Source organism: Candoia aspera, chromosome 3 (genome assembly GCF_035149785.1).
Source record: "Candoia aspera isolate rCanAsp1 chromosome 3, rCanAsp1.hap2, whole genome shotgun sequence".
Taxonomy (NCBI): Eukaryota; Metazoa; Chordata; class Lepidosauria; order Squamata; family Boidae; genus Candoia; species Candoia aspera.
This window is the reverse complement of record NC_086155.1, coordinates 203,392,205-203,416,831: the sequence shown is the minus strand read 5'-3', so window position 1 is coordinate 203,416,831 and position 24,627 is coordinate 203,392,205. Positions and strand designations below refer to the sequence as shown.

Here is a 24,627-nt window from a genome sequence, read left to right as displayed (position 1 = left end):
GGTGGTTAAATTAATTTTGGTCAGTCAACCATGTCATGCAAATTGGTTACTTGTTATGAACTGTGCCTTGAATGGCTTCATGGAAATGAAGTTATTCTTGTCTTTTACTTCCCTGCCCCGTGGTTTCATGGTTGGGGGGAAAAAATAGACAGAAGAGAATGGGGGTGATATTTCTCTCTCTCTCCCCACCCCCAACCCCCACTTCTGATTGGATTTGCATTAAACCTGATCACTACCATCAAGCCTATTTCTTCCTTTGGCAAAAGCAAATAGGAAATGAAAGCCACACAGAATCTTTTGTAACAGCTGGGTGGACTCAGAAAATGTTGCTTACTAACTAACTAAATGATCCAGAGTCATTCATTGCTGGTGTGCCTGGGGCTAAATCTGAGGCCTGCATGGGGAAAGGAGATGACCCAGCCAATTGGATTGACCAAACATGGTCTCCATAAACATGTCAGTCCATATAGGAATTTGTCAAATAATTAATTCACTGCCTTTCAGATGTTCTCAATCCCAGCACTGAAACAAGCAAGCAAGGGACCTTCTGGGTCAAATTTTGGCAAAACAATATAGGGCAGCCTTTCTCAATCTTTTGACCCTGGAGGAACCTTTGAAATGTTTTTCAGAGCTTGGGGAACCCCTGCACATTCAGGCTCAAATGTAGGCCAGAAGTTACAAAATCATTATACTTGTTTCATGGGTAGGCCTGTATCTATGCATCAACAGTGTTCTTCAGCTGAAAATAAAGAATGAAATGTGAAGTTGCCTGAATTTGAAATAATTTCTAAAATAAATCGTGACCTCTCATGGAACCCTAGGGTGCCACAGAACCTTGGTTGAGAAATCTGAAGATATTATCCTGGGCAAATGAGAACAAAACAGTCAAAATCAGGTACACGATTAAGTACAGGTTGGCTTTCAGAATCCATGATAGGAAATCAAACAGAAATGGTTTTTAAAAGCCAGCAGTTCAAATGAACCTACTTACATGTTCAATCCCAGGTAAATTGTGCATGAGAATACAGCTCTTCCAAGACTACTTCATGGAATGAGACCTCCAACAGTGCTTTTATGTTTCTTTGCTCAGGGAGAACCTGGCCTTGACGGTTTTCCTGGGAAACCTGGCCTGGACGGGAAACAGGTATGTGGCTAGCTTTTTATGTCAATAAATAAATAAATAAATAAATAATTAATACCTTTTTTAGAGTTAGTTATGCATGGAAATGCAAGGACTTAGGGCTGGTGGTCATCTTCTGAAATGAGGCCTTTGCATCTATCTAACACCACATTCTACCACACATCCTCTAGATTTAAAATGGTAGCTCCCTCAGTGGTCTGATGGGGCAGCTGAAAGACAGTGGAAAGTATTATGGTCTATACTGAATGGTTCCCATGAACTACCTGATTCTTTTCAGGTCCTCCACCTCACAGCTGGAAGTGACACATCTGCTTGTGGGTGTGCTACTGGCCATTGATGGCTGGAGAAATGGCTTTCCCTCTATCGCTTTATCATTCCCCATGTTTTCCAATATACTGCAAAAAGTGTTTTTCAACCTGGTCTAGATGAGACCATCCTGCAAGATGAATGTGTTGGCTTTGCTCTTTGTAGAGACAAATGGAATACTTGAGTCCAAGGTTCAATCCTCCAACAGGCCAAATAATCATTGTGCTTGACGCCTATGAGTACTTTGACCAGTTTTATAACTGTTTTTATTATGATAAAACCTCTATCATAAATTCCTTTTTGAATTGATGTGCAGTTTTTATTTAGGAAGTAAAAATCAAATGCACAGGTATAAGATAGGGGATATCTGACTTGGTAATGATACCAAGAATGGTAGCTGATTTCACACTGCATATGAGCCAGCAGTGTGAGGTGGCAACCACAAAAATGACAAATGCCATGTTAGGCTGCATCAATAGAAGCATGATTTCTAAATCACCAAATCATGGAAAGGAATTATTGCAGTCTATTTTGCTTTGATCGGACCCCACCTCAGTTCTGGACAAAATACTTTAAAAAAGGATTTAGGGAAATTAAAACAGGTTCAGAGAAGAGCAATAAAGTTGATCAGGAGACAGGAAGTAAACCTGAGATTGAAGGAGCCGAGCTTGTTAGTTTTGAGAAGAATGACTGAGGGTGGAGGTGGGGAGGTGTATAGGTAGTCCTCGCTCAACGGCTATTTGTTTAGTGACAGTTTGGACTTACGACAGCGCTGGTAAAATTGACTTACGACCAGTCTTCATACTTACAACCATTGCAGGGTCCCCCTGGTCACGTGATCACAATTTGGGTGCTTGGCAACTGGTTCACATTTATGACCATTGCAGTGTCATGTGGCCATGTGATCACCATTTTTGACCTTCCTGGCTGGCTTCTGGCAAGCAAAATCAATGGGGAACCACATGATTTGCTTAATGACCACATGGTTTGCATAATGCTTGCAGTGATTCGCTTAACAACTGTTGCAAAAAAGGTCGTAAAATCAGGTCAAATTTGCTTAATGGCCACTTTGCTTAGCAACTGAAATTCTGGTCCCAGTTGTGATTGTTAAGTGAGGACTACCTGCAATAGCCCAGAAAAAATATCACGGAGAAGAAGCCCAAAACTTGTTCTCACAAGGACATCAAAGTACAGGACAAGGAATAGAGAATTTAAGTTACATGGATGCAGATTCTTATTTAATGTCAGAAAAATCTTCCTAACAGTAAGAGCAGTTCAAAACTTGATCCAGGTGACCCAGGTGAGGTCTCTTTCACCAGGTGGACTAAAGGAGAGGTTTGGTTTCTCATTTGGTTCTGACCCTTCATGATCGAATGGACACCATTTTGCCAGGATTATCTATCCATAACTGCTTCTTTGAATTCTTATGAGTTTACACTTGTGGCATTAATGTCCCATGCTTGTGAGTTTCCTGAAAGAATCAGGTTGGCCACTACGGAACACAGAGTGATGGATTAGATGGAGCATTGGCCCAATCAACACAGTTCTTTTTATAGAAGGAGACCTGGCTCTGCTGCCTCACCTGGGGTGGGAAGGGGAAGAGTTCCTCCTGGGGGTGGCTGGCGCCGTAGACCCCTCCTCACCGAATCAGATCTCATCGCCACTTGGATTTTATATCTATTTTTATCTTCTATTTATATTGATTATTTATATTTGCATTTTTATATGTTTATGGTTTTAATGTCAATTTTATTGTAAACTGCCCAGGGTCCCCTTTTTGGGGGGAGATGGGCAGTGATAATAAATTTGGAAACTAACTAACTAAATATTGTTAGATGGGTGGAAAGTCTGCTATGTTTACTAGTCTAAGCTAGACAAACCAGTAGTCTCAGTAGAATAGGATTTCAAATGTGAGTTGTATTCTTTTGCTTTATTTGCCTGTATGTTCCAAAAACAAAATAAAAGAACAAAAATCTCCTTTGCCCATCTCATCTAAAAACTACTGTAAGCCAAACTTGTTCCACCAAAAACTTCCCCCACGTCCTACTACTCACCTTCAAAGTAGGCAAGCTTACGAGTTTTTCATAGGAAATAATGATTCCTTTTCAGTGTTAGAGTACAGTACAGCACAGCTTTGATTTGAAATTGGATTATTTTTTTCCAAGACTGAGGATATTGCATTAAGTTCCAATATAACTTCATTCTTCTGTGCTGCTTAAGGAGACCTAATGCCTGACTCTTCTGATGCTTGTCTTCTTTAGTTTAAAGCTCATCACTGTTCCTCTTGAATACCTTTTGACATCTGCTTATTCCTATTTCAGGGCACCAAAGGAAGTCAAGGTCAACCTGGAGTCATAGGACCACGAGGAGAGAAGGTAAAATGAGGATTATGTAGCGGACCAATATATGTGTATTCATGCTCTGAAAAAATATCTTTAAAAGGTGCTTTGGAATGTATGGGACAGCAAGCTTGAAAGCAGACGCAGCTTCTTTAAGAAGTCTCAGTAAAGATACAGCTACCATAAATAGATGACCTCTTAAAACAGCTGCATCTTTTTCAGGCTCATGCAGCAGCCTGAAAAGAGATGTTGCTGCTTTAAACAGATCCATGCTTGCAATTCCTCAAAGTCTGATCTCTCTCTTATGGATCATTTTTGCAACCTTGATACAAATACTGTGTGTGTCTGTTTATATGTATATATATCATGCAAATATTTATTCATTCAATTTTATATTGTATATGTTGACTGTGGGAATCTTGTTTCAAAGGTCTTTAAACTGTACTGCAAAATTAGGCAATTCTCTAGCATCTGTTGAATTTCCTTTTGATACCTAGCTATTATCTCTATCTTTTTATCTCTATCTATCTATCTATCTATCTATCTATCTATCTATCTATCTATCTATCTAATCTCACCATTGGAAGACCTGAAAGACATGTATGAACAGTTTAGGGACAAATCATCAGGGACAAAATCTATTTAGTTTCTTGCTGACTTGATAGCACATAATCAATATTATTTAAATAATTTTCACTATGCTGCAGATACAGTAATGATATTTTCAGTGGCCACAGACCATAATTTTTGCATATTCCAGTGGCTGAAGTCTGCAGGGAATAAGGCATTGATGTAGTTTTTTCCTCTTTTTTGTACATTTGTTTGTTTATTTCCCACTGGAAAGTAGTGGAAGCTCATGTCATCTTGTGGTGGGATCAGTCTATGGCATGTATGTAGAGGAGTCTACTGCACTGTTTGAGGGGTCTATGAAGGCTTGGGAAGGCTGTGGGTTGCTGACCCTTTTTTTCAATTCTTCCCACTCAAGTTTTATATAAATCAGTGTTTCTCAGCATTGACAACTTTAAGATGAGAGGACTTCAGCTCTCAGAGTTGTGCTGGCTGAGGAATTCTGATAGTTGAAGTCTTCACATCTTATAGTTGCCAAGTTTGAGAAACATTGATATAAATCAGCTAAGCAGGCTGTAGGAGGCTCTTGCTGGTCAGCCATTTAATTATTTCTCTCTGATTTGTTTCCAAATATAGGGTGAAATCGGGCCTCCTGGGAAACCAGGCTCAGCAGTAAGAGTTATTCTATACACAGGTTTGGTGTGGGATGGTGAAAAATCACTTCTCGGGAATTTGGGTGGGTATTCGGGCTTTACAACTCTTGCAAATATCTCCTATTTTTGATATTTTTGATAAACTGCCCAGAGTCCCTCTTTTGGGGGAGATGGGCGGTAACAAAATTCAAACAATAAAATAACTGAATGAATGAATGAATGAATGAATGAATGAATGAATGGATGGATGGATGGATGGATGGATGGAAGCCATATTCATGTCCATGCATTAGTGCTAAAAGATTGTTCTGAAACTGGGATGTGTACAACAGTTTCTTCATTCTATGCAGGTTGGAGAGAAAGAATGAAATCTTCTCTCTTGGCTAGAGCTTCTAAGGATTATTGTAGTAGTAATTTGGGGATAATGAAGTAAAGGCCAATTTCTGACACATCTCTTAGCTTATGGTCCTGAAGTAGTTGGAAATTTACAGGGAAATCAATTATTTTGTACTCATACATACCAAACAGCCAAATAGGTAACAATGATAATGATGATGATTAGACTGTACATGCACATGGGTCTTTTTAAAAAAGTATATGCTGAATTTAATTTTTAACTACCCTGGCTGCTGTTTTTATTATGTTATCATGTATTCATTGTGCATGTTAACCATTGTTTAGAAGGTTCTGAAGAGTGTCATACAAATTAAATTAAATTCTCATTATTGATATTGTTATTTCAGTAGGTATGAAGTGCTACAGGCTGACAGGGCCATTTAATGGAGCAACACAAAGCAAAATTGTTCCATTTTTTATAGTCAGTACCACTTTTTTGTCAGGTAACTGAAACATATTCCATAGGTTAACTTCTCACCAGCTCTTAAGTTGGGTTGCATCACTTATGAAGATTCCCCATGCAGGCCAATCAGTAATTTCATAGAACAATTTAGCTGACTCGGAGTTCTGACATAGCAAAGAAGTTGGGATACAACTGTGTGGTGTAAATCTCTCTCTCTCTTCCCTCCCCTCCCTTCAGACAGTATCCTCATGCATGGACCTTAAAACATAGTCCCTATATGCTAGGGACCTGAAGACTATCTCCTGGATACCAAAAAAGACAGACTTCTTTTTCCCTTCTTTTTTATAGATAATCTTTTTTGTTTCAGGTGCAGATTGAAGGCTTGAAAGGGGAGCACGTAAGTCCTTTCTAAATGCTTTAGCACTGGTGATACACATACAGGTAGAATACACGCAGTGTTACTTAAACACAGACTCAGTGTGTTTGTTCAGGAATGACATTTCTGTCATGGAAAACTGACCAAAAATATAGAAACACTACTTCAAAGGTGGTGCTGCAGACCTTACCATATATGAAACAGCAGCATCTAATTAAAATAACAAAGTGATGCTGGTAACAGGGGTGTCTGCAGGGGGTATCAAAAAAGTCAAGATGTTTGCTGTGACCATTCCACTTAGAGAAGGATGAAGAATAAACATTGTACATTTAAGACCCCAGGACTCAGAGGTCCCAGGGATATGTTCAAATAACTGATAAGCAAATGTGAAAATAAAATCCCATGAGGAGAGTTTGAATACAGAACAAAACTTCACAGTGCCCATTTTAACTTTGAAATTTGTTTATAGGGAGCTCCTGGCCCACGGGGACCAATGGGGCCTCCTGGGACTCCGGGTAGCCCAGTAAGTAATTTTATTTCTGACCTATTGGTAATCTGAATGACCTGTGCAATGATAGAATATATTAAACATCAAATGAAACTAAGTTGCATTTCATTTTGAAGACAGGAAGTAATGCAATAATGATTTGGGAAACCTGGTTTAGGATATACTTCTGTTAAAGATCCAGGAGAATCACTATAGTATACAATGCTGGTTTAACAGATCAATAGTATAACTTAGTAGAAAGAAGGTAGGTGATTTTTTTTTCTGTTCTATCAAAATTCTCTTGTTTCAATATTGTGTAGTAGTACATTTAAAACTGCAGATATCAATCACTGTGCTAGGTTTAATGGTTAAAACATGTTATATATGTAAAAAGTATCAGGTATATTGAATTATAAATCTCCAGTGACTTAAAAAAAATCTGTCTGGGATTCTGGACAGCTGTCAAAATAAGAGTAGAAAAAACTATATTAGAGAGATAAACTATAAGGTGTAAGATGGCTTTCTGTCTTCCTAGTTTGCTGTGTAATAAAGATCTTTCTTTATAATCAATACCCATGTTTAACTTTTTGAGAATCTTTGGGTTGTAACAGATTTGAAATCTGTATCCCCTTAACTTTCTTTTCAAATGAAATAATGCATGCTCTCTGTGTGGTCAGATAAAATGTTCCAAGTATACAAAAAATCCATGATCCAAAATTCATGTACTAGAGTGGCACAAATAAGTCAGTCCACCCTTTCTTCTGTGGAGTTTAAAAGTTAAAATTCTTTAAAAACAGGTTTCCTAAATTAGGCTTTTTAAAAAATGTTTAAATAGTGTTTTCTGTGTCAGTAGAAAACACATAGAACTATGACAGTTGTTGGGATTCAGGATGTCCTTTGATACTATAACTTAGTTTAAAGTGACCCTGAGGAATGAAGCAAAACACAGATAACAAGTTGCAGAGTTGCATTTTGGGCAGAAGTGTGGAAAACAGGATCATCTGATAGTACTTATAACAATGAAGGTATGTAGATCTGGGTTAAGGCAAGATGACGGAGCCAGCCTTAAGGATTTCGGTGATCATGTTATTGCTTTTCCTGTCTATGTCATATAATTAATTATCCATCACTCTTGATGCACCTTTTCTCTCTCCTACATAATCCTTTGTCAATCTATTGGCAGGGTTCTCAGTAAGTTTGATTGGGAGCCCAGCAATCACTATTTCAGGGTATTTTTTTTTTCAGATCTCCATTGCTTTGGTTCATATCATAGGGGATAGCTATTTTTCCCATGACATGCCCCCAAAATGGAAACCATTTAATATCAAAGACAGTGTATGCAATCACACGTAAAAGAAGAGTATCTTCTTTTCAGGGACCACCTGGACTAGAAGGCAAGATGGGCCCTCCTGGTCTACAAGGTCTACGGGTGAGCAATCTTTCTTGTTTTTGGATGCCTCCATTCCTTCCCAGTAGAGTTCTCTGGTTTATTTGAGAGGATAAAATGCTGCCAATATCTCTCCCTTTTCTTGCTTCAAGCCTAGAAAATTATTTTTAAAATCACTTATTTATTTCTGTGTTAATGTACTGTAGTGCAGCCATGTAATTTTAGACCGGGATAGAATAGCTTTGCAAAGGAGATACTGCTTTAGATAGCCAGGGTTCCAGTAAGAAACATTTTTCATTTTTCCCCTCTCTCTTGCCTATTGACATCCATGATTTATAATAGCTTCTCTGTTCCTGAGATGTAACAGCAAATCCCAAATGATGGTTGCCAATCCAGATTGTATTCTGAGGATGTGTTCTGGCATTCATGTTCTGCCTTAGGGCTTGCTCCAGGCACCTTGCTGATCATTACAAAAACAGAATGGTGGACAATATTAGACTTTAGAATGACCCACCACAGCAAATCATGATGGATATAGCAATAAAATGAAAGCTGTGTTTGCTGCCATGCTGATAAGTGTGTATGTATTTACAATATGCAGAGGTGGCATATACTGTAGATTAGCAGATAGATAGCATATTTCCACACTAGGCTGCTTGCTCTCTTTCCTATAAAACTTATTTTAAGAATAAACAAAATAGATAATAGTGCATAGCCTAATAAGAAATCTCATGGTGCTCTCCTTGATAGACTTCTGGACATTTCTGAACAGTTACTGTAAGGGCAGCCAGGTTTTAAAAGAGTTATAGACATGCTCATGGAGGATTAAACTACTAGAGAGTAGTAATTTTTATGAGTGCTTACTACCTCATAAATCCTAGGCAGCATGCCTTCAGTACTGGATTCTGGGAAGCGAAGACATCCAATAGATGCCACTGTTATGTTAAAATGATGTGATGTGCCTGATGGTGTCATCGTGCAAACAATACAAGTACATAATGTTGGCAGAGTGCTAGAAAAGCCTTTGGCCCAGGAGAGATCAGAAAAGTCACACACCAGGCATTTCTATAAAAAATATTTTATTTACAGAAAGCAAACATATTTACAGGCTTTCAGTGAGAGCTGCTTAACTCTCTACATACCTACACAGAAGGGAAACTGAAACTAAAACAAGTCCAGGCAAGTTCTTCTCCCCAGGTGCAAAAATTAACATCCGAAAAGGGGACAATTAAATTCAACCTCTTCACCCGGCCAAAATGATGAGTTACCATAGTAACCTTAATCTGTAGTAGAAAACATATTAACACATAATTCATATCTTTTGCATGATGACACCATCATGCACACAGTGTTGCTTCTCTTTGCTGCAGCCACAGGGATACCAATTTTGGGGAATCATAGAAGGTGTCTATCACCCTCCAGTCTGGGCTTGTGAACCTCCCCAATACATCCATCTGGCCACTGTGAGGCACAGAAACTTGGAGTAGACAGGCCCTTTGTTGATGATTTGAATTCAGTAGGAGACCTTGTTAGAGGATATGCTCCTGAACATAAGCAGAGTGCTGAAAGAATACTAAGGGTTTAAATAGCTGTACATGCTATTAAAAATGTTCCTAATCAAAAGGAATATAGGTGTCTTCAATTTAGATACGGGGTCAGTCCAGCTATCAATGAATACTAAAAGGGAAACAGGCCCATGGATGGCATGTGAAGACCCTTCCCCTCATTTCTCTTCCACCATTTGCCATAGGGGTCAAAAAGCTCATAGACACAAAGAGATAATGCAATCTTAGACACCTTTGGCCAGATGGAGCAAAGCAGAACCAGAGCAGATAATGGCTGTGGGGTTGGATGGCTATGAAAGCTCCATTCCCAAATTCTTTATATTATTTTGGAATTAAATATCTGGTTCAGTTAAAGTTTTCTTACTTGGAATACTTGTTTGGTTGAGTTTAAACTTGGATCATCTTCTTCCTACTCTCATGAATTATTCATGTCTCACTGGGCCATTGTTTTTAATTGCTGATCTCTACACTCTGGGCTCCAGAATGAGAATTCATATTTTTTCTGGCACAATTCCATTCTGCTGCAGTAATGAAAATTGTACCAGGTAATCCAGAAAAAAAATAATGTAATGGACTCGAGGATAATAAATTCTCATATAGAAATGAGATTAAACTCTCTCTTGTGTGCTGTAAATCTATACTGAATTACAGATTTATTTTTCTTTGCTACTTCATTTTGCTGGAGCCAAAGTAGAGCAGTTAACAGCACTGCTTAGAATGAGAGGAACATGGTCTCTTTCAGAAAGCAATATAATTCTTTCCCATTTACTCTTGTTGCTCATTTGGACTGTGTCTTGCGCAAAAATGCCTTGAGCACAATATAGGAAACAACACAGATGGTGCTACTCCAAAGCGATCGTGGTTCCAAAAAAATTAATCACATTGGCTGACAATTAAATTCTACTTAGGTTGGAACAGAGCACTTCAACAACCCTTCTGGTCAAAACTGGACAATTCATGAATCTCCATGAATTTTCATTGGCTTCTTGTGGTACCAGAACATGGGGGAAATATTTGCTTGAACCTGGACTGGATCCATTCCCAAAAGCAGACCAATCTGAACTGGAGCCCATGTCACTTGCTTCCTTTCTATATGTTCTTCCTTCTCCTCATGCTGGACATGAACTTGGATTCATGAAGGAGAAGGCCATCAGTTTTCTATGTTACTCCCAATATCAGAGGCACATTTTTGCTAGGCATCATGAATGGATGGGTATGTAGTATTGGAATGGGAAATTGCCAGAGGGTTCTGGATCTAAAAAAAAAAAAAAAATGGGTCTCATTTTGCTGGAGCTTATCTGATGTTTTATGAGGTCTACATATTATGATTTCTGTCCACTGACATACTCATTTAATTAAAAATTAGCACTCTTTCCATCAATATACATTCATTTTCTCCATCTTCTTGCTGATTCATGAAGAAGAAAAGGTGTCAGTCTTCTGTATTACATCCAAAATCCAATAACATTTTTTTTTTGCCCCAGTTGTTGGGGATCATGAATGAAAGGGTGCAGTTGTACTAGAGTGCCAGTGGGTTCTAGAACTAGACACATCCTCAGTCTAATTTTGCTGGGGCGTATCTTGTTATGAGGACAACCAAAAGCATGGATTTCTACCTGCTTTGCACTTTCTTGTCAGCAGCAAACATTTGACTGATGGTGTAGGTTAAATCAACAGTGAAACTGAAATTTTCAGCAAAGGTACGTTGCATTCATTCCCAATTTGGCACAACTGAGCTATTTTCAAGTTGCTGATTGAGGTAATTCATGTGCCTCTGATTTATTTCAGCTGCACAAACAAGGCTTTGGTTTTTTGAGGGGGCAAACTGCATACACACACAGACACACAGACAGGAGTTATTTCAGTTTTTCCCACACATTTCCAATTACGTGTTATTGACTTTACTGGATAATGAGCAAAGGAAAAAATGCATTAAGGTAGGATGTAATGAGAAGAAAATATGTGGGAGCAGATGGGTGGGTGTGTTTAAATTAACATTCTGTCCCTTGAAAGTCTTGAGAAACAAACCACTGCGAACATCCATAGACATTATCACTGGCACTTCTGAAGTGCCAGCTCTGTCTGTCCTGCCACTACCCTGAATTTTTATTTTGCAGAGTTTAGATAGAATCATAGAGTTGGAAGTGACATCAAAAGTCATTTAGTCCAACCTCCTCTGAAGGGATGGAGGGATAGAGGGATGGAGGGATAGAGGAATGGAAGGCTAGACAGACAGACTGATAGATGGATATACATTGCATATGTGTATGTCTTTGAGGAAAACATTTGATATAAATCAGTGTTTCTCAACCCCAGCAACTTTAAGATGGTGGACTTGCTGTGGGAATTCTGGGAGCTGAAGTCCACAAATCTCAAAGTTGCTGGGGATGAGAAACACTGATATAAACAGATGACCCTGCTATGCCTTGTATGTATGTATGTATGTATGTATGTATGTATTTTAGTTCCCATAGCCGCCCAGAGTCACTTGTTGAGATGGGTGGCTATAGAAATCAATCAATCAATCAATCAATCAAATAAATAAATAAATAGGTTTGGCACACATGATACAAAATTATTCCAATTATCTTTGTTGCCTCCTGGTCAGGAGAATGTTATGCACTACTGGGGGAGAGATTCTCTTGTTCAGAATACACAAAGCATTGAGGATGCATATTTAATAAAAGTAGTTAATTTTCCATCATTATACATTAGTGTGTGTTTGTATGTATATGTACGTATGTATGTATGGAAGTCTGGCTGATTTACAGACTAGCACAGAAATGCTGCATTCACCTGAAATAGGAAGTGCTTGTTGCAGGTCATCTTTGAAACATGCACAGCCCTGTGGTTGGCCATTACCTTGAAAGTCTTTGCTTGTGCTTGTGTTAAAGTAACGTGGACCCTTTTTCTGAATCATCTTCCAAACCTGCATAGCAACTCTTTTGAATTGTACCTGGAAAATGGTTGACAGCCAATTAGAATCCATAGCTGTCTCTCTCCACTCTCCCCTCTTGTTTAAAAGGACAGTGGAAGACAGATTGGTTCATAAGGCACTTGCAGGTAACAATTGTTACATTAAAAATTAAATTAAGCTAAATTAAATTATTACATTAAAAGACAAATTACTTTTAAAATGGCCTTTGTTTTAATTACTGTGTTCCTATTGATTTTTTTGCCTTATTTAATGGCAGATCACTGATTATGGATTTTATGATCTATTTTAAATTTTCTTTCACTGAAGATAGCTTGCCTTTTTTTTTTCCTGCTCTAGACTTCTTAGGAAGGAAGAGAAGTATAAAACTAAAATAAACAGTAGCTCAGCTCTCTCTACAATGTTGCCATCAGGTACTGGTTAGCAACATTGCTACTGCATTTTGGCCCAGTTGAAATATCTGGACACCTTTCAAGGAAAGCTCCATTCAAAAAATGTTGCAGCACTCAAACCCTAATGTAATAAAATCATGGGTTATAAATTCTCCTTAACACAGATACCTGTAAAATTAAGAAGGCCCCTTGAATCCAAGGAATTATCTTGCTGTACAATCTAGTTTTAGTTTATGACTCATAATGAAACAGTCAAATAATCCATTGAACTTGTGTCTGTTCATAACTTTTAATCTTCTCTTCCAGGGCAAGAAAGGAGAGCTTGGTCTCCCAGGAATTGATGGCTTATCTGGACCTCCAGTAAGTAATCCTGATGAGATACAAGTCTAATCTTTGCCAAGGTGCTGAAAATCAAGCTTAATATGTTTGTGTTGTGTGGGATCAAGAAGTAGTTTCCCAGTGTGGAAATCTGAACGTTAGCTTTTATACTGTTTTATTTATAGTACCATTGGATGCACAGCTTGGTTTACTTGCAAGGCCCTCCATGATCACATTTACAAAATGCATCTGCTTTTGACTATGGGCAAACTTCCCAAAGCTCTTCATTTACACTTGGAACTGCCCTTTGAAGTGCAAATGAACTACAGGTAGAAGGCAGAGTGCCCCTTGTGTATGTGATGCTTTAGAGAACATCAAAACACAGATTCCAGGCTTTGAGAATTTACAGTCTATGTTTTCTTGGAGAAGGCTCAAAACCTACAATATGTTATGTAGTGTGAACTACTGAAATGGATTATTGACTATTTTTTTTAAATAATGATTTGTTTTGTGATCGCTATGTAAGGAGAGCCTGGCAATTCTTGCTCTTCAGGCTTTTATTTTTTAATTAGATTTTTATTCCATGTTAGTTACTGAAAAAGGAACAAGAATGAGAAGCTGATGAAACATCCACCTTGACATTTTCTCACTGCCGCTAGAAATCTGACATGAACAGCACAGAACAAATCCAACAAAGGCATTTTCTTCTCCCATGTTAAGCATAGACTGACCTTTTCCTAGCTCAGTTTCCCTTTTAACCACCCCATGCTTTCCTAATTGCTATAAAACTTCTGATAAATTGGGTTGCTTTTGGAGAGTGGGTCAGGAGGAGAAAAACATCCAAAAATATCTAGCAATATTTCTAAAGAAGACTGTGGCTAGGGAGTAAGTTCAAAGATACTTCATGCAAAACAAGAAGAGCACAAATGGATTTGGGGAACAAGAGAAATATTGCTATATGCTAATCAGTAATCACAACAACAACCAAAGCATGTATATGGACATTTAAAGATCAGAATTGTGCAAGCCATGGTATTCCCTATGTCACTCTATGGGAATAAACTTTGGACTTTGAAGAAGCAGGATAGGAAGAATCTTGATGCTTTTGAACTTTGGTGTTGGAGAAGACTCTTGAAAATACTGTGGACAGCCAAGAAAATGAACAAACAAACAGATAATTGAATAAATCAACCCAGAGTTGTCACTCGAAGCACAAATGACCAGGTTCAAATTATTCTACTTTGGACACATTATACAAAGACCCAGGTCTATGGAGAAGAGTCTGATGCTGGGAAAGCTAGAAGGAAAGAGAAGAAGAGGATGACCAGCAGCAAGGTGGATAGACACAGTTACAGGAGTGATGAGTTCACCTTTGGAAGAGCTGAGGGATCAGGTTAGGGACAGATCATCATGGAGAAAATCTATCTATCTGGCACTAAGAGTCAACAATGTGTTGATGGCATGTAATCATCAATCATGCAATGTCATACCATGGGATTTAATGGGAAATAGATATTTACTGGTTTCCAAATCCATATTAATCATACATTTATCTATTGTTTCCAGTGTCATCATTTGCAGTCTTCCTGGGAAGAAAGGTCCCAATGTTTTCATTGATGTTTACTCCCCAAACAAGGATTTTCAGAAGTAGAAGGGCAATGCTGATAGGTGGCATTGGTCTCTCCATCCTCAACAGAACATCTGAAATGAAAAGCAGTTCAAAATTCAAGGATGGGCAACTGCAGGATATATCTTCTCCTAGCCCTCTACTGATGAAAAGTCCTTTCTGAAGGCCCCAGAGCCTCCAGGGATCACAATCTTTCTGTGCTTTAAGGCTTCTTCCTTCATGGTAGAACCCAGTTAGGGAGAAGGTATTTGGGGAGTCCTATGTGACTTAGAATGAGGTGATGGCCTCATCCTTGGGGGAGCTGGGGGTGTTGACGACCAACAGGAAGCACTGGCGTGGGCTGGTCCATGAAGTCATGAAGGGTCGGAAGCGACTGAACGAATAAACAACAAAATGTGACTTAGAAAGTAAAACCTCAAAGGGGCCTGGCCTGGCCAAGTGGTCTTCAACAGGATAGGTTGTGGTATCCAAAATACCACACTAATAGAGCTATCAGCAGAGGAACCCAAGGTGCTCAACTGGAGGGTTTTCATTGAGAGAACTTTCAAAGTTTTGCTAACCCTCCTTGGCCTGCCAGATGTTATAATACCTGACTGCCATTAAAAAAAAACACAATGTAGTATATTAAAGCATAATTATATTTTAGTTGTTCGCTGAGTCCTTGGAGCTGCCTTTCAGTTGATCAGAAAAGCACTGAATTCCCAATTTGAACCAGTTTTTCAATTAAAAGCTTCAGCAATACCTGAATTTTTTTGGGCTTCCCATCAGTTCTTCAGAAGTGCCTATTAAACTAGACATTCTTGCATTTCAGTACATTGGAGATGTAATTTGAGGTTCTATCTAGTCTCAATCCCAGACTGGCTGTGAGAATTAGGAAAATGGATGGAGACTGTCCATACAGTTCGACTAGCAAACTTCATTAATGTTTTTCTAAAGTTTTAAGGGAGGCCAGCGCCTTCTAACATTTCACTAGTTTCAGAAATACTCTTTTGTCAAGAATCTTTGATATTTTGTTTGAGTAAAAAGGGAAATCTTTAAACTGAGATGTACTCCTGGTGACTTCATGGATACATCCATACAGGGTTTTGTTTCTGTCAACACTAAATAAATAATTTGCTATTGATTTCTTCTGATATGTTAAGTTCACTTCCCAGTTTGGATTGCCTTGCCATCTCTCATCCAGATCCATCAGATTTGATTTGACTTAGCTTTTTGAGTGTGGACTCAGTTGCCGTTGCCTAGCTGAGCTTTGCTTAAGTAGGCTCCAAATTCCTTTGAAATTTTCATATTAGACAAAATTGGTTACAGTTATCATACAGACATACTTCCTCCAGCAGCTTCTTTTTTGTTCCAGGGCATATGAAACAATTTCAAACATCTTCCCCCCTACAGGGGGGAGAGTGGGGTTATTCATTTATTTGTTGACCATTGGCAATTTCCCTGTATTGTTATTTCTGCTTGTTTTGCCCCCTCCTTGAAATGCTTAAGGCAAAATTTCACAGTCCTTAGTGGTTAAGGCAACAGGCTAGAAACCAGGAGACTATGAGTTCTAGTCCCGCCTTAGGCCTGAAAGCCGGCTGGGTGACCTTGGGCCAGCCACTCTCTCTCAGCCCAACCCACCTCACAGGGTTGTTGTTATGGGGAAAATAGGAGGAGGAAGGAGTATTAGGAATGCTCCTTGCTGTGAGTTATTTATTAAAACAAAGGCGGGATAGAAAATAAATAAAATAAACAAATAAATTCTGTGCAACTGTTACTTTCTCTCAATTGCTTCCCTATCTCCCTAGTCATTCCATACTGCTGGAAATAAATTATGTAAAAGGGGTCAAGCCTCTGCCTCTTGGTCCATCTCAAACAATAATTGTCCAAAAATGGAACAGAATACACCCACCATTGGTGTCGAGAGAGAGTCCAATGAAAGAAAGACTGAGTTTGAAAATGGTCAGTCCGACCAGGGATCATGGAGAAAAAAAATCCAGAAAAACAAAACAAAAACAATGCTTCCCAGTAGGACAATCAAGCAGCAGCTCAGAATATGGATGATTGTCCCATTCCGTTCCAGACCACACCCCCATCTCCCCTTGGTTATGGGCTCCAGAGCAGACCATATGCAGCTACCCCTACAGTATGCTTACTGGTATAGACATAGACATAAGCACATGGCTGCTACTATAATAGGCTGGAAAGAACTTCAGGAGCCAGGCTCTGCATGTTTTTCCTATTTTATGTCTTTTCTCTCTCCTTTGTTTATTCCTCTGAACATGTGCATGTACTTAGGGACAAACATGATAGAAGATACCACTTACAGTACTTCATTGTAACTGACCCTCGCTCAGATTCAGGAGTTAAGTTGCATCTGTGCTAAAGATCGAACGGCTCTAGGCTGTTGTTTCCTTCCTTGACTGTTGGTTAAATCTTATCAATGCCATTTATATACAGTACTATTTAAAAGTTATCACCAAAGGACAAGGAAGGGAACATGCAGCCCAGAACATACTTTTCCTAGCAACCCATATCCATAGGAGCAGGAAACAGCACCAAATAAACAGGAAGAAACAATACCCTAATACAGGACCCATCAAGGAAGAAATCATAATCTAACCAAGACAGGCAAGGCAAGCTGCTATATATAAACAGGCAGGAAACCCCACTCTTCCTTGCACTGATGATGCTACCTAACCTGGTAATGAAACATCTTAAGGAAAACAACCAAGTTCAGAGAATGCCAAGACCCCACCAGTTCAACCTTGTGCCACATATATTCTCTGTTATTGGATCTGACATATTCAGCTCTTGCATAGATTTGCTAACAGCTCATGCTGTTGGTAGGTGACTGTATTGCGACTGAAAACTCTCCCCCTGACCTGAGTTTGATCCCAGCGGAAGGTGGATTCTCGGGTAGCTGTCCCAGCTTGACTCAGCCTTCCATCCTTCCGAGGTCAGTAAAAGGAGTACCCAGCTTGCTGGGGAAGGTGACGACTGGGGGAGGCAATGGCAAACCACCCCGCTCTACAGTCTGCCAAGAAAACATCGCGAAAGCAGCATCCCCCCAAAGGGTCAGGCATGACTCGGTGCTTGCACAGGGGACCTTTCACCTTTTTTTCATAGATCCGCTACCACTATGAGAAACATAAGGGCATACTCATCTGTTTTCACAGCAACCATGGATCCTTGGAAACAGTTAGATTTTTATACATTTTTCTTCCAGAAGTGAAATGAACAGTTTGATATTTATTTCTTGTACTTGTGGACAGAGAGTGGACTCTTACCTTCAGCAATTCGCAGAAGAATAATACTGGGTACTCACTTCATTTAGATCACTTACCTTTCCTCTGAAAAGGCAGGTGTCACTCAAGTGCCATTCACTGGCTGAAAAAAAAAAGGCTTACATTGATTATATCAGTAAAAGCTCATTTTCACTATTTACACTTTTCAGTTCTCCCATCAGTTGCATCTGTCTTCTGGGTAAACTGTACTATAAAACTTTAGTGACAGGAAAAGTAGTATTTGTTGAAGTCGTCTCACTTGTACACAGAGAAGAGAAACCTTACTTGTAGCAGATAAAGGAACTGTTATTCATCTCTGCAAAAACTGAAAGTTAGAAACAATGCTGGTGAGAAAAATCTACTGATGGATTTTATGTAATTGTCTTCTACATTTCTCTGCAGGGTCCCCCAGGGCCACCTGGAATTGATGGTTCTCCTGGGCTTGCTGGATCTCCAGTAAGGAACAATATTTTTATAAAAAACATTAAAGTTAGCAACGTTTGATAACACTCCTTATCTGAGGTTTGGAGGTGATCCATTCCAGAAGATCTTTCTCTCTGGGAGTTCAGTCTGCTTGGCCAATCTCAACTTCATGGCCAATGCAGGACCCAGAAAAGAAGTTGGGTAAAGGAACTTTCCTGCATAAAAACAACATTCTTCTTATATTTATGAGGCAAAAGAAGACAGGGCTGAAAAGAGGAGAATGCAAGCCTAATTCGTTATTGACTCTAGTAAATAATCTAAAAATAAGCACTATACTATAATGAGAGCCCATTTGGTGTAGTGGTTAAGGCACCAGTCTAGAACCTGGGAGACCGTGAGTTCTGGTCCCACCTTAGGTGCAAAGCCAGCTGGGTAACCTTGGGCCAGTCCCTCACTCTCAGCCCTAGGAAGGAGGCAATGGCAAACCACTTCTGAAATCTTACCAAGAAAACTGCAGGGGCTTGTCCAAGTAGTTGCCAGGAGATAAAAACTGACTCAAAGGAACCTCAAAAACAAAACAAAACAAAAACAGCAATAATCCCATAGTAGCTCTTGTCGTATACTTGGCTGGTGGGAAGGGGTGGCAGATAACACTACGGAAATCTGAATCTGATCATCTGTTCTGTTCTGTTCTAGGGTCAACCTGGAGAAGTTGGCAGAAATGGTGAACGTGGGCCACCGGTGAGTTCATGTAATAGAATCTTCACTGCCTGAATATGTGTGCATTTGGGTGAATATAAAGGTAAAACAAGCAAACAACTTCTTTCTAGGTCAGGATTTATTTTGCTATTAAAATTTTGTTGTTTTTCAAAGGTATTAAGATAATTAAAAAAGAGTAACAATCTAGGATAAAGACTATGGGTTAGTCACATTATCATTTGCTAGCATCACCCCATTTAGATAGCTCCTGTGCTTCTAGGCCTTTCCTATGGATCTACAGTGAAAGTGACATATTCTAAGAATCATATATCATATGCATTGCGTATCAGTGAAGATTTTAGCCTGCTACTTAAACAGGATTAGAGATGACAGTACCTGGTTCCACCCACAGCTTCCAAGATTCCAGGGCTTTCCTGTAAAATGGACAACTCTTTTCATCCTTGTACATTTTTTATTTAATCTAATTAACACACTCAATATGCATGGTACCTGAACATTGCGAAGAAACATATCTACATCTAAATCTAAATTCTGCAAGGAATTTAACTTGTAAATGTAGATTCAGGTGTGTTTAAGGGGTGAAATAGAACAGAAGGAACAGCAGTAGCGAAGTTAGCATGGAATGAGTGCAGGGAAATAAAAATTCTTTTAACATTTGTCCCTTGATCCTAAGACTGCCTTGATAGATTTTCTTATTTCATCTTGGAAAGAAGGGGGGCAAAATCAATCAAACCACCAAACAAACAAATCTTTGCAGGCATTCAAACTTAAAAGCTTGGTTTTCACATCTGACGTCAGACAAGATGGGTGGGGTTTCTTCCACAGAAATACTGTGGAAGTCCACAGACTTTTTGCACTGACTTTTTCAAATGCCCAATAATTTCCAAATACTTAATCTTGAAAAGGCTTCTGTTTTACCATCACCTGGATGATGAAGACTATGGTTGAATGCACCAAGTCTAGAAGCCATGCTTATGGCTTGGAGTCGTGTTTCTCAACCTTGGCAACTTTGAGATATGTGGACTTCAGCTCCCAGAATTCCCCTGCCAGCATGGCCATTGTTAAGAATTTTGAGGTCTACCCATCTTAAAGTTGACAACGTTGGGAAACACTGGCTTAGTATAATAAAAATGAAGCCTTTGTGGCTTATTTAATAAAGCAAGATTTAGCAACGTGTATGTAAAGTTGATCATAGTTTTCCATAGTTTTTGCCTATATTCAATAACTATTTTCAATGTACTCCAAGTTTTCAATGAACTTTGAGATACTTTCCTTTGTCATTGCTGACATCTTGTGGCCATTGCTGAGACTGCTCTCTTGAACTCCTTTAAAATATGGTCATAACCACAGTTACTCAGATATCAAATCTGCTGAGCGCTGTGAGGTTTATTCCCTCATATACATTCTTAGGACTACAGCCTTGGTTCCTCTTCTCCAAACATGAGATAAATTTCTAACGCTACACTGGCAGACCTCAGAGAAAGAATCTCTTCCCACCTTTTCCAACGTTGGCCTTAAGGCATAGATTCTCATACTTCAGAATAGCTATGTGCTTCTCAAATTGTTTTTCTGTTGATTGATGGGAAGATGGAAGGCTTCAAAATCATTTGCCATGTCAATTGACAGTTATTTTCATTTTTTTAAAATAAATTATTACAATTAATGAAACAATCTTCAATCTAATAAAATAAATTAAAATTTTAAAAAAAAATTAGAAAAGAGACCGCCCCAAATCAAGTGCAGATACAAACTAAGAAAGAAAGGAAAGAAGAAAAAGAAGAAGAGAGAAAAAAAAATCTACCTTACATTTTATATTTATCAATAGTCACCGACTTACTAATGAATTTTCTACTATAAAATGAATAATACAATATTATTGTAAAATAAGCAGTATAATATTGTAAAATGTCACAGATTCTCTGCCATATAACTCATGTTGCCTCATTCTTTGATCAGTAGAAAATACTGCCTTTTCCAAAACAGATAGATCACACATTTCCAACAAGCATTCCCTGATATCTGAAATAATACCACATTTCCAATTTCTCAGTATGATTCTTTTGGCTACCCGCCACATTGATACAGCCATAATTCCTGATCAACAGTCAGATTCCTTGATAGCTCTGTTCCTCTTGTGGCTGGCTTATTTCTTACACCATTTATTTATTGTGTCTTCTTGTCATTAATATTATATCCAGGGTTTACTTTCAACGGTTTGTTTCAACATATACTAACAAAATAGTCCATCATGTGGGCAATATAAATCTTGGAAATGAATGATAAGTATTACAAATGTGCAAAGCTAATACACTGGAAGATGAAAACAAATGTCTGGATGGAGAGATGGATTGAAAATAAGAGAACAAAATTTAATAAAGATGCATGAAAAGGTCTTCATTTAAGGAAAAGACAACAGAGCCAAAGGATAGGATGGGAGATTAACTGGCATGGAAACACCACATGTGAAAAGCAACTTGAAATTGTAAGGGATTCGTAGATGATTATGATTCAGCAACACAGGTAGTCCTCACTTAACAACCATTCGTTTACTGATGGTTCAGACTTATGACAGTGCTGAAAAACTGACTTACAACTGGTCCTTTACATTAATGACTGTCACATGATCCCCACGGTCAGATAATCATGGTTTCGGCACTTGGCAACTGGTTTGCAGTTATGACCATTGCAGTGTCCTGTGGTCATATGATTGCCATTTTCGACCTTCTCGGCCGGCTTCTAGGAAACAAAATCAATGGGGAATGCATGATTCACCTAACGACCTCATGGTTTGCTTAATGCCCATGATGATTCACTTAATGACTGCCACAAAAAGGTGGAATCAAGTCAGATTCACTTAATGACCGCTTTGCTTAGCAGCTGAGATTCTGGTTCCAATTGTGGTCATTAAGCAAGGGCTACCTGTATGCCTTGCTGCTAAAAAGGCGAATACTTCTTTAGATTATATCAATAAAAGTGTAAATTCCAGATCATGGGAAGTGAGAGTTTCACTGTACGCTGTGTTGGTCAGTTCCACCCTTTGGATATTTTGTCCATCACATTAAAAAAAGAGTTTCAGAGACACTGGAAAAGACGCCAAGAAGGGCAGTGTGCATCTTCAGGATTGGAAGCAAGATTTACAAAGAGGGAGCTGAGTATGTTGTGCCCTGAGAAAAACCCTTCTAGGGTTGTCACCCAGATAAAGTTTAGGACCCATTCTTTTTAATCCCGAAGGAATTCTGTGCTGCAGCCTAAATGGCTTGTCTCTCATACAGTTTCTTAAGCCCAATCAGAAAGTGTAGCCTGAACTTCAGCAGGCTGGCCGTGGGGTCAGGCTGGTGCTGGGTCTGCACTACAGGACCTGGGTGGTTGCTCCCCTGATTCTTGCCCTTCCCATCCATTCAAGGAAGGCAAGCTTTGCTGGCTGGATGTTGTATAGACTGTTCTACTGTGCCCGCTTTCTCCTTTTAGGAATTGTCTCCCTTTCACTCTTCTGGTGCCTTTCCTTTATTTTGCCAGATATTTGCACATGCGGATTCCTTCACCCTCCCTTCTCCGTCTCCACATGCCCTCCTTGGATACTAAAGCAGACCCTTCCTGTTTATGTTCATCTCCCTTCTCTCTTCCCTCCCCCCTCCCTCCCTTCTTTTTTGCTTATCAAAGAACTCTGGAGCTATTCTATCTTGACTGATGGTAAATCAACTGTTGAGTCGATCCCATCAAAATTCTCAAAATCTCCACCCGCTTCTCAGCTCTTATGCAGTCAAAATCTTCAGCTAGGAAAGTTTTTTGGTTTTTTTTAAAGAAAAAAAAATCCCAGGCAATAGGATTTAATCTCCCCAGCACATCAGCTACTTGTTCCAAGTTAAACAGAGCATAATACTGCAGAATCAGGTTTGGGGTATGTCGCAACCCTGTTTTGACTGTTTAGAAAGAGGTGGTAGATGACATCTGACCTTCAGTTATTTTCGGATAACCTTTACCTTATCATCTATTTACAAGGCAAAATCTGTAATATGCATTGCTGTTATCAAAGTATGGGACCTCATGCTAGTTTCTTTGATGCTTTGAAGAACATGGGACAATCCTTGATCATGAAGATGTGGATCTCTGTGTAATTAAATCATCTGAATAACTGGCTTCTTTAGCTTCAGTGCAGCTGTTGGGTTTGAATGCTGTGGTGGTGATGCTTTGGTAGAAACCAGTAAATTATCCCAGATTGATTCAAATTGTCAGTCTGGCTCAACAGCTTGATTTTGTTCAAATCATCAGTTTGATTCACTAAAAAAGGGTGCTTTCACATTTACAAAAATGTGTCAATTAACAAAACTATTCTCATGCACCTAATGCATTTTAAAATCATATAACAACTGAAGCTTTGTGATACCTCATGTCTTCTAATGGTGAAGATTGAGCTACCCTCTGTAAAGACATATCTGAACCCAGGAATAAATGCATGTGGCTTGTTTTTCTTTTCTTTCTATTTTTTAGGGTTTACCAGGAAAATCTGGTCAAGATGGTTTACCTGGTCTTCCTGGCTCAAAAGTAAGTAAGCTTAGTGGCACATCTATGCTGATCTCATTCCCGGAAAGATTTAAGTTAACCATTCCATAGCCTGATAATTTCAAACAATCATTAAGATCTTTGCTTCTTTACTCAGTCCTAAGATGCATGATAAATTTCTGGCTAAATTCAGTGGCTAGTGGTTGAAACATCATGGTTTATTAGTTCCAAAATAAGTATATTAGAAAAGGGGGAAAAAAAAAAAAAAGTTCCCAGGAAGCCATAATAGCTGTTTCAAATATCTGGAAGATACCATGCGGGATATAAAATATAGAAGCATTCCAAAAACCCTTGTGTTAGTTGATTGTTTGCACAGATTGGATTATGCACCATTTCCTTGCACAAACATGGCAGCCTCCATATTTGCATGCATAAAACATGTCAGCCACCATTCTTGCACCTCTTTCCCTACCTGAATTTACATAAATCAAAATTTATATTTCTTTTACTTAAGAAGGAAGAACTAGAACTGATAGAAATTGTGAGAAAGCAGTTTTCAGTAAAACTGTAGACAAAATAGGCTCTCTTCTGTTCTTAGGGGAACCCCAAGCATTCTTTGAAGCATCTAATTCTGTCCTTATTTAACAACTGTATTTCCTGTCGTTGTCTTTATGGCTAATTTTCTTCTGTGTTTTTTTAACAGGGAGAACAAGGAGAAAGGGGAGAAGATGGTAAACCTGGCTCCAAGGTAAAAAAGAAAATTCAAAATTCAAAAATTAAATTAAAAAAAAAAGAAAATAAGATATTGGAAATATTGTAGGTCTAT

General features: G+C 38.8%; 1 protein-coding gene across 1 annotated transcript in view; it reads left to right on the top strand.

The window, feature by feature from the left end:
- Positions 1-24,627, top strand: part of COL22A1 (collagen type XXII alpha 1 chain) — a 145,790-nt gene that overhangs the window by 60,406 nt on the left and 60,757 nt on the right. Inside the window, exons 16-27 of the mRNA XM_063299991.1 lie at positions 1,091-1,144; positions 3,769-3,822; positions 4,686-4,694; positions 4,990-5,025; positions 6,173-6,202; positions 6,651-6,704; positions 8,044-8,097; positions 13,254-13,307; positions 18,561-18,614; positions 19,278-19,322; positions 23,790-23,843; positions 24,505-24,549. Coding sequence (XP_063156061.1) covers positions 1,091-1,144; positions 3,769-3,822; positions 4,686-4,694; positions 4,990-5,025; positions 6,173-6,202; positions 6,651-6,704; positions 8,044-8,097; positions 13,254-13,307; positions 18,561-18,614; positions 19,278-19,322; positions 23,790-23,843; positions 24,505-24,549 — 543 coding nt within the window. The remainder of the gene's footprint in view (positions 1-1,090; positions 1,145-3,768; positions 3,823-4,685; positions 4,695-4,989; positions 5,026-6,172; positions 6,203-6,650; positions 6,705-8,043; positions 8,098-13,253; positions 13,308-18,560; positions 18,615-19,277; positions 19,323-23,789; positions 23,844-24,504; positions 24,550-24,627) is intronic.